At 54.9% G+C, this 10,238-nt stretch overlaps 1 protein-coding gene across 1 annotated transcript in view; it reads left to right on the top strand.

Moving 5' to 3' along the window:
* C2CD2 (C2 calcium-dependent domain containing 2) overlaps window positions 1-9,127 on the top strand; it is a 47,348-nt gene extending 38,221 nt beyond the window's left edge. Inside the window, exons 14-15 of the mRNA XM_005885733.2 lie at window positions 4-154; window positions 5,349-9,127. Of these exons, the coding sequence (XP_005885795.1) occupies window positions 4-154; window positions 5,349-5,569 (372 nt within the window). The 3' untranslated portion in view covers window positions 5,570-9,127. The remainder of the gene's footprint in view (window positions 1-3; window positions 155-5,348) is intronic.
* The last annotated feature ends 1,111 nt before the right edge of the window (window positions 9,128-10,238 follow it).

Raw genomic sequence — 10,238 nt, 5'->3', positions numbered from 1 at the left:
GAGCCCCAGGACTGCGAGCTGGCCTCCTGGGACTCGGAGAAGGAGTCGCAGGCCGAGGCGTGGGACGGCCACGCCCCGCTGGACCCCGAGGGGGATGAGCTGTCGGAGAGCTCCCTGAGTGTCTGGGAGCCAGGGGCCCCCAAAAAGCATAGAGGTACGTGACCCGGCACCCCTGCAACCGACCGCTGACGGCTTTGCTCCTGTGCTCGTTTCCAAGCTTCTGGTTCTCCTTGTCTGTGTTCTTTCCCTTCCCTGCAAGCCATCCCACCCTGCGTTCCCAGCACACACGCCTGGGCAGGGGATACGGGGTGGGGCTTCAGAGTCCCTCTGAATAAATGGTGGGGTTCATGCTTGGAGGGACCCCTCCTCTGTCTGCCCCACCCCCCAGAATAGAACGAAACCAGGCAGAGACAGGGTTCCCCTATGTGTGGAGCTTGGCATCTCTGCTCATTGGTGCCTCTCAGACGCCCCTCCAACCAAAAGCAAACCACACCTCCCGCTGGAACCTAACCCTCCCCTGGAGAGAGAAGCTTCCCAGAAAGGGAACCAATCAACTTAGTGCGTGTCCGGACGAGGTGATCACTTCATTAGAATGACCCGCGCCTCCCTTAGCTCTCAGCCAGGCCTCTAATGTGGGAATTTCTCCCCGAGCCGGCACTTTGGACAACGGACGGGAGGGGACTTGCGGAGGGAGTGGAGTCTGGGCCTGGGGCCAGTTCCAGATGTGACTTCAGGACTCACTGAGGCTCAGCTTCCTCCTCTAACCAGGGATGTGCCCGCCGCTCTGCCCTCCTCCCTCCAAACACTGCCCGCCAGGCAGGAGGGAGACCCGGTGGGGAGGACGCACGGACCTGAGCCGAGCTGGAGTGGCGGGTGTGACTGGTGTCAAGTCCTAGGCCCCCGAGTGCGTAGACGGCAGGAAATGCCAGGCGGGAGCCTGGTCAGCTGTCGGGCCTCGGCCTCTCTGCCCCGTGGCTCGTGGTGCTCAGACAGGCGGGTGTGCCCAGGGACATTAGCCGTGTCGGGACAGTTTCATTGTCACAGTGAGAGTGGGTGCTGCTGGCTCAGGGGTGCTGCTCAGCAGCCTGCCGTGCTCAGGACAACCCCAGCCGCACCCGTGGCCCCGGGTCCGGGGTGGGAGCCCACGATAGGGCATCTGTGTCCATCCTCACCACCTCCGTCCCATTCGCTTCATGCCTTTCCCGTGAGCCACCCTCTAGCCGGGCCATAGACGGGAGGAGCTGAAAGTTAGGAGAAGAGAGAAAGGAGGCGGTTCCTGGTGTCTAGACCCTGTGATGAAGGTCCGCGGGCCTCCATTCGCCTGCTGCCTGGTCTTGGGTGCATCATCCGTGGACCGAGTCTTGTGACTGGAGTGACTTGGGAAGCTGTGGTCTGTGCACTGACCTCTGGGCTGGGTTTTGGACGAGGCAGCGCGGCTGCCGGCCCACAGGGCAGCACCCCTGCTCTGGCCTGGTCTTTGTCCAGGGCCAGGGCAGCCCCAGGGAGCTCACCTGGCCCGAGGCAGGCAGGTGGGCTGCCCCTTCCCTCCCTTCATTTCCACCCTCAGAACCCAGACCTCCCACCCCGCCTCCTGGGTCACTCCGAAAGGCCAGCCTCGCTGACCCAGGTCCATTCCCGGACCCTGATCCTCCTCCCCCCCTCCCCCGCTTCTCCTCCCCTTGGGTTTCCATCCCTGCTGTGTGTGGCCCTCCCGCTCCTTTCCCGTCGCCAGCCAGGTGGCTGACACCCTCCAAAAGGCACTTTTGGGGACCGAGGTGCCAGGCAGGTGTGGGGCCCCCCGCTTCCAGCTCTTGCCCTGAGCGCCGCCTGAAGTTGGCATTTGGGGTGGCTGTGAGGATGTGGAGCCTGGGGCCCTGCAGACGGGCTTTAAAGGGACAGGCAGGGCGGGGATTGAAAGCTGCTCCTCGGTCCCAGTGCTCGAAGCGATTGGCACTCGGCCCCTCGGAGATGGTGTCAGGCCCTCGACGTTTCCGTGATATGGGGGCCACATCCTTGCTGTTTTCCACCAAAATGTTTTGAAATGGTGATATAGGGAGCGGGCCTAAAGCTTATTGTTTTGGCTTAAGAGCCCGTATCTCCTGGGGTAGCAAGGAGTTCTGTGCTAGGTTTCCGAGTGTGGCTGCGTGTGCAGAATCCTGGGGCCTGCTGTTTGCAAATGTGATGCTGCAGGCAATACAGGAAATTTACTCCCCAAAGTCGGGCTTATGTTTAGCTCACACTGTGTTGACGTGGTTGCACGGCAACGGGAATGTACTTCCCACGCCTGACCCGGGCCCTGGCAACGGCTGAGGTGGTCGAGTGTATGTTGCGTGTGTTTTACTGCAACGAAGCACAAACGTGTGAATAAGCAAACAGAGGCTTGCCGAGTGCCCTGCCCAGTGACTCGCGTGTGTGTGTCATGTCAGTGCTTCAACACTCACTGTCTCTCATTCTCATTTTGCTCTCGCATGCTTGCTACCTCCTCTCCATCTCGTGCTCATTCCCTTTTACTAAGAGGATCGCTATGCCAACCAGAATTAATTGCCTGCACAGTAAGTTGTCTTTGTCTTATATGTATTTTAAAGTGTAGCCTTGCTATGACTGTAACATAGCAGGGATCCATCCCCGTCCCTTCCTTTCCCCCTACCTTTCTAGTTTTACTTCCCCGGGTGCTAGTTCACTTCCCTGCTCGGTTAGTGTAGCGCCTTTGTCTTGGCCAATCTGGGGAGGGCATGTCTCTATTACCTGTTGGGCCCAAACAACCTCGCTAGATGTGCACACAGACTGGCCCCTAACTTCCTCCAGGTCTAAGGAGTGGTCACTGATGCCTGGGCAGTGTGGCCAGTGTCAGTGGTTGAGCGTTGACCCAGGCACCAAGAGTTCACCAGTTCAATTCCCAGTCAGGGCACATGCCCAGGTTGCGGCCTCCATCCCAAGCAGGGGGCGAGCAGGAGGCAGCCAATGGATGTTGGTGTATCTCTCTCTCTCTCTCTCTCTCTCTCTCTCTCTCTCTTCCTCTCTCAATAAAAAAACAAAAAAAACACATAATTTTTTTAAAAAAAAGCAGCCACCATGATACCCAGACCGTCTATGGGTCAGCCTGAAGCCCACGCTGCTCTTTGGGCAGCAGACTGCGGTTTATAAGGTTGCTTTGGTCAGTTTTCCTTACTATTAGGGTTTAAGGCAAATTCTGCAATGAGCTATTTATGTCTGTTAAACTCTGTGGAAACACAGGCATATATTTATTCAAGCTGTAACTTAGAAAACAATGTGAAAAATCCCTTCATATATTGTTTATTCTTCAGCCTTTAACTTTGCTAGAACCCTTCTTCCTGTCCCCCTTTACAGTTTTGGTTATTTGCCTCAAATTTCACATAACGCGGCTCCCAGTGTTACCCTCGGGAGTCGTTAAGGTGGTGGGTGAGTCTTGCTTCTTGCCTGTTGGGTGGAGCAGGCAGCAGGGATAAGGGAGTTGGGCTTGGAAAGCCCGCCAGCCCGGCTCCTCTCCAGACTCGGCCCAGAATCAGGTGCCGCGTACCAGGCTATTAGGCATCGTTGGTCAGGGTTCTCGGAGCACCAGAGCCAATAGGCTCCATACCAGGGAATGGGCTCAGTGACTCTAAGGGCTGACGGGTCTGAAATTGAAGGCGGGAGACGCAGCACGAGCTGACGAGGGAGTCTGGAGGCAGAACTTCTTTTCTCCGGGAAACCTTGGGTTTTGCTTTTTAGGCATTTAGTGGATTGGGTGGAGCCCATCCACAGTACAGGGTCATCTTCAGTTCAGGCCACCGGGGTGTATGTGCCCCCCATGCCCACCACGTGCCTCCACAGCAACACCCAGGCCAGGTTTGATGGGATCACCCGTGCTTGGGCCAAGCTGACACAGAAAACTGACCGCACAGTAGCACGAGCAAAGGCAGCTCCATTTAGTATTCCTCCCTGCTGAGGGGCTTGCTATGCTATGGCAACTAACCCCTTACCAGGGTGTTGTTCTAAGAGAGTCCACATGAGGGTGCTATAGCGACTAATCCTTCCCAGGGTGCTGTTCCAAGAGTGTCCACACAAGGGCACTATGGCAACTAATCCCTTACTAGGTTGCTGTTCCAAGTTTGTCCACAAGATGGTGCTGTCATGACTAATTCCTTATTAGGCTGCTGTTCCCAGTGTGCCCACAAGAGGACGCTACGGCGACCAATCCCTCCCAAGAGAGTCCACATGAGGGCACTATGGCAACTAATCCCTTACTAAGGTGCTGTTCCCAGAGCGTCCACAAGAGGGCGCTATGGCAACTAATCCCTTACTAGGGTACTGTTCCAAGAGTGTTCCACAGGAGGGTGCTATGGCGATTATTCCCTTACTCGGGTGCTGCGCCCATAGTGTCCACAAGGTGGCGCTGTCATGACTAATCCCTTTCTAGGGTTCTGTTCCCAGAGTGTCTACCAAAGAGCTCCATCACAACTAATCCCTTACCAGGGTGCTATGCCCAGAGTGTCCACAAGAGAGCGCTATAGTGACTAAGCCTTCATGGGGTGCTGTTCCAAGAGTGTCCACACGAGGGCACTGTGGCAATAATCCCTTACTAGGGTGCTGTTCCCAGAGTATCCACAAGAGGGCACTATGGCGATTAATGCCTTACTAGGGACATAGTGGGTATTTTTGTGAGTCTTGGCTGTTGAAGAACTTGTCAGACCTGTCTATCAGGAAAAGAGTGAATTGCCAAATTATCCATAAAGCTCCCTCTGTGATCTGCAGGTCTGTCTTCTTTCAAAGTCACTAACACCTCCATGAGTGGTAATGAACTCCACAGACTCGCTGGACAGGCTCCCTGACCTTGCTGGGCCTTGGTTAATGGGATGATAAGCTAATTTGTGAAAGGGTAAGATTAGTGAGTTCTGTTGTGTTAGCTTGCATTTGATCTTTAAGGAATCCTTGCTGTTGAAATTATTTGTGCTGCTGCTAATTTTTTTTCATTGCATATTCCACTCCCTATTACATACAGATTGGTTGAACCATACCAAATCAGGGGGTAGGGGGCTGGGGGACCCCAGTGGCCAAGGCTGTTGCCATCTGGTTAGAATCAATGATAGAAATCCCTGCCCTGGCGTGGATACCAGGTGATAGTCCAGCTCACTGCTTCTACTTTCATAATCCTCCTTTCATTTCATCTTGTGTTTTGCTCAAGCCAGACGCCAGCCGTTTTTCTCACGCAAACAGCGATGCTCCTAGAGTAATGAGCTGCTTATTAGATTCATTCGTGTCTCCTCTTTTCTTTTTCAACTTGGCCTAGTCCCTCCAGGTTCCTCTCGTCCACAGCCCCGCTGACCAGCCCCTGTGCTTTGCTCTTCCAGGAGGCATTTTAAGGAGAGGTGCCAAGCTCTTCTTCCGCCGGCGGCATCAGCAGAAGGACCCCAGCCTGAGCCAGTCCCACAACGACCTGGTGTTCCTCCAGCAGCCGGAGGGGGCCCGGAGGAAGGGGGCCACGCTCTCCAGGATCCTCAACAAGAAGCTGCTGTCCAAGCACAGAAGCAAGATTGCCATGAACGGCGCCCCCAGGGACCCCGGGGTGTAGGCCCAGGTGGGCGGCCTCCTTCGTGGCGATGCTGGAGATGTGGACCCGCTAACGCCCCGCCAGGACGGAGTGGGATGCCAGCGAGCTGGTCTAGCTGGGGCTTTCCCGGCAGTGTCGTTTTTTGAAGGGGAAGAAAAGTCCGAGTCTCCAGCCGGGAGATTTCCCCAGAGAGAACTGACCGAACCTGTTTACCACCCCCCGCCTCCAATGCCAGAGGAGAGGGGGGACTCCGCCACGCGGCTGAAGTTCAATGTCGGAAGGAGATTTACATTATGAACTAAAGAACACACTGCAGTGGGCGTGGATGGGCCAGGTTTGGGCCCCAGTTTCACCCACGCTCTGCTCTAACGGGTATTGTTTGGGGTCCACGCCTGGACCACGTCACAAGGAGCAGACGACCCTCTGTGCTGTCACTGTGAACGACGCGTAGGTCACCTCTTCTGTTGGCTGCTCAGGATAGAACAGTGCAGCGGGCCCCGGGGCCAGAGAGGTGGGGCGCAGGCAGATTTGGGTGAATAGAGACATTACGATAGGAATGGAAACACGATGACAAATGTGGGAAGACATTTGCCTTTGCTATTAGCCATAGAACTTGAAAAATTATGCAAATACTAAATATATCCTATGCATATTATGCTGAACACTTTTCTAAGTGTACGTTGAGCCTATTTACAAGTGGGAGATATATAAATTCTTATATGGTTTTTACACTTTCTCTAGTGTCCAAAGCTCTAGCGGTGGACTTTCCCCCTGTCTGGCTCACACGAAGCGGGGGTGCAGCACGCCTCTCCAAGGCACTTAGGAGCAGTAAGGGACAGCCGAGAGAACGTGGTACCCACACGCACATACCTGGATTTTCTCTCGTCCGACGTTGGTTTGCCAAATATTGCCAGTAGCTGAAACAAAGTACTTTTCGGGCAAAAGAGGAAATGATTTTATGTCTCAGGTGTGAGTCTTAGGAAGGGAAGTTTAGTGAAACACGGGCCAGGCTTGCATCAGATTCCTTCCAGGAGCTTGTCTGAATTCTACTGTGAACAGTCTTGGCAGACTTTGGGGGGGGGGCGGGGGTTATTTCCAGTGGAACAAATGATAAGCTTGCTATACAACTTGAGTATCCGCCGTGACTTTCAAAGCACTTCCCACGTCAGGAGCCACTTGGGTTCAGTCACAGTCGTCACGCTGCTCCGCTCCTGAAAGTGCCACTTGCGGGAAATGGGCTTGTTAACAGGAGTCGTCGTTAGCGTGAAGGGTGCTGACGGCTTAATAAGAGTCATTCCCCCCAATGAGCTTTAAAAGGCTGTTACGAAAACTCAACTTCTGTCACGGATGTGAATTTGGGGGGACTCCTTTGTGCAGACACTTTTGTTAATCCTTAAACATCTGTTTCAGGGGTCAGAGAGCTCTTGATGAGCTAAAACCTTTCTAAAACCAAAATTATAGAATCCTTTCCTTCCTTTATTTGGAGGGAGGAATTGGAAGACTGCATTAAGAATTTCACTTTAAAATGCATATTTAAAAATTCTTAGGTGTCCCAGGAATCAAGGGACCGTAAAGTGACTTTTTTTTTTAACCATACTTTGTTTTTAAAGATTATATTCCAATTTTAATCATTGTAAAATAGCACCTGGCATTATGAAATACATGAATACCAAATTCATCCCCACGGGTCAGCAATCACTACAGGCCTTTTAGGGACAGAGGGTCACTTTAACGTTGTTTTGCTGGAAGGATTCCTGTTCTTTCTCATGGTAAGCGGACATGTAACACGCATGAATTAATTCTAAGAGGACCGACGTGTGAGAAGATAAGACACTGGTCAGAAGTTCTTAGTACAGTTCCACGTTTGTTTAAGTTTGGAATTGAGATGGACTCGATCAGCTCTGATACCCGTGAAGGTATCAGAGTTTTAGACTGAGTTTTTCTCGCTCTCAAAAATCAAAACACAACCACAACGTTTTAGCCATTGCTGTTCCCAGATCGGCCCCAGGAGCACCCTGTCCACTGTTCACTGTCTTCGCCAAGGGCTCCGCTTCCTCAACTTCCTCGTGACTTGAAACCTCTCCAGGCTCCTGGGAAGGTGCCCAGCGGGCGGGCCCTGTCTCGCCCTCGTGCGTGAAGCGAGTGAGTGGACACGGACAGAGAGCACGCCGTCATGGAGATCCATGTTTCTTCGTGTCTGCTGGGTGCACGTGAGACCTCTGTCCTGAGTTTGATCCAGGAGCCCGTCCTCCAGGCGCACACACTGGTCGCCATCCCGGCCTCTCCTGACGTTTCAGAGATAAATGTAGCGGGAGCAGAAGGAGCGATGCCGTCAGGCGGCCCCGCCAGGCAGGGCTGTGTCAATACTGTGAATGTTTCCTTCCCGAGCTGTGTATCCAGGTTTGTTTCTTAAAGGTGTCGGGTATTTATGTTAAAGTCCATGTCACTAAGGTGTAATACCAATTACGATTACACACCGGATACAAAACACACTAATTTGTGAATCACCGATCCCCTTACCCTTTCCGCACGCTTTAGTGGCGTGAGGGCTCGAGTTTTGGTTTTGATGAAATTTTTTCAGAGTGATTCCTCATGAACACTAATCGGTCCGGTCCATCTGGACCCGGAGCACACGCTGGCTTTAACACGCTGGCCACGCTTCTGCGCTTTGCGTAAGGACGCCCCTGTGGTCTTTGTGGAGGAACGAGATGGAGTTTGCGCCTGCTTTAATGTGGCATTAACGAAAGTATCCGTCTTGCTGTTCTGTTCAAGACCAGCTGTGAGGGAGGTTTAGACAGAGACGCCACTTAGACCCAGGCTCAAGTTGAAGTTCAAAGCCAGCCCCGGGTTCCTGGGGATGGCTGCCAGGCCGGGCGCAGCCAGCCAATCACAGATTAGAAGCCTGCCCAGATTGTGATTGTGCTTCTGGCCACATGGGGGGCAGAGTCACAAATCTTGAGCAGGAGAGAAAGGTGAATGTGCACTGCTGCCGCCCAGGGCGATGCTCCCTGAGTAATAGTCTCACGGCCCTGGGAACCTCACCGTACAAGCTGGCGGGCACTGGGGGTCAGGACGCTTACCTCTGCCAGGTGGCAAGCAGGTCTCGGCCTTGGCGCAGACCCCGATGCCACTGCCCAACCCCCCAGGCTGGGTACCAAAGCGAGGGGCACAGGGCCCCGCCCGCTAAGACCTGCACAGCAAACTCAGGTCCCCTGGGTCCTTTCCCGAGCATCCCTCCTTCCCGTGTGAGGAGGAACCTGCTCAGCCCGCCAGCTTCCCGCCTTCGGGAAAGTACCATTTATAACGGAGGCTGTGCTTTTTGTTGCCCGATGTCACACTGAAGTTACATTTTAACACAGGAGAAAATGAGGTTTTCTAGGGGAAAGGGTTGGCGTGCCCTTCGGTTGATGAATTTGCGTGACGGTGATTGTATTCCTTGGTAGCACTTTTAACCCGGTTCCAGGCCCGCGCCGGTCGTGCAGTGGGTTCAGCCGGCCGTGCAGTGGGTTCATCTGGAGAAGATGTGGCTGGGACATGGGTGCTCTTTAAAGAAATAAACGTGCACATGGAACACGGAAATCTGAGTTGTTTTTGCCGAGACCGTGAGCTCCCGCGTTTCTCTGAGCGGCCCAGCACCCGGGCCTTGGTTGTGTCGGCGCCTCAGCAGTGACCGTGACCGCACGCGACCGGCACCGTCAGCTGGCGGGAGGGGGGAGGTGTCCTCCTCCCTGGGCTCCTGCCCCGGCAGCAAAGGCGAAGGCCCTTCCTGAGAACATTCTTCTTGCACAGGTTTTAAGTCACTCAGCGCCTTGTTGTAGGTGTGGGGCTAACCCACTTACTAGAAGGAAACGTTTGCAGTGAACTCTCGGGTGGTGGTGAATTGTGGGGGCCGTGTGGGCTGGTCCCCCAGCAGCGAAACCGGGCACAAAGTGGCTGTGGGACCCTTGGTGACCCCCCGAGACCTGAGGGGCGCTGTCCCCTTGGAGTGGAAGCTTTTACCCCTGCATTGACCCTCCGTCAGCCCTGGCCCATGGGGCAGCGGAGGGGGGGTGAGAGCAGCGGTCGCCGGGAGGGATGGGTCTGCACCACAGGGGCCTCACCACAGCTCCCGGGTGGGTGGAGCAGCTGGGTGTGTCCCCACAGCCCGTGCAGGCTGCTCCCCAACCAGGTCCTCAGTTTCTCTGTCCTTCAGCTGCCTTCCCCTGCTGTGCCCAAGCGTGGGAGCATTTGTGAGGGCCGGGGCACTGGGGACTCCTCCAGCCCCTCCCCCCCCCTTCCTCTCGGGGCTGTCCTGCCCCCACCTGCCCCAGGCAGATCCACAGCTTTGCGTTTGGGGTAAGAGCACGCCTATGGGAAGCCCCAGCTGTTGGGGGCTCGGATTTCGGACTCAAGGTGCGAACGTGGCGATGGCCCTGGGTCTTGTTTGGGACCGAGGGTTCCGGGCTTGGGTTGAACTGCTGCTTCCTGTGTGGCCGGGCCCAGCTGACGCTCCAGGAGGAGGCTGGGTGGCCTTCTGCAAGCCCACCTGTCCTAGTCACCAGCTCCCTCACCTGACCTCCCTGTCACCGCCAGGGGGACACCGTGTCCTTGCTAATCCCGTCTACACCGCCCCCTCTGCTTCAGCTGTGGTTATTCTGGAGTACGAACCCCTGTCTCCAGCATACACCCCCTCCCTTTCCTAATGTTTCTA

Source organism: Myotis brandtii, unplaced genomic scaffold (assembly GCF_000412655.1).
Source record: "Myotis brandtii unplaced genomic scaffold, ASM41265v1 scaffold923, whole genome shotgun sequence".
NCBI lineage: Eukaryota > Metazoa > Chordata > Mammalia > Chiroptera > Vespertilionidae > Myotis > Myotis brandtii.
This window is presented reverse-complemented; position numbering and strand designations above follow the sequence as displayed.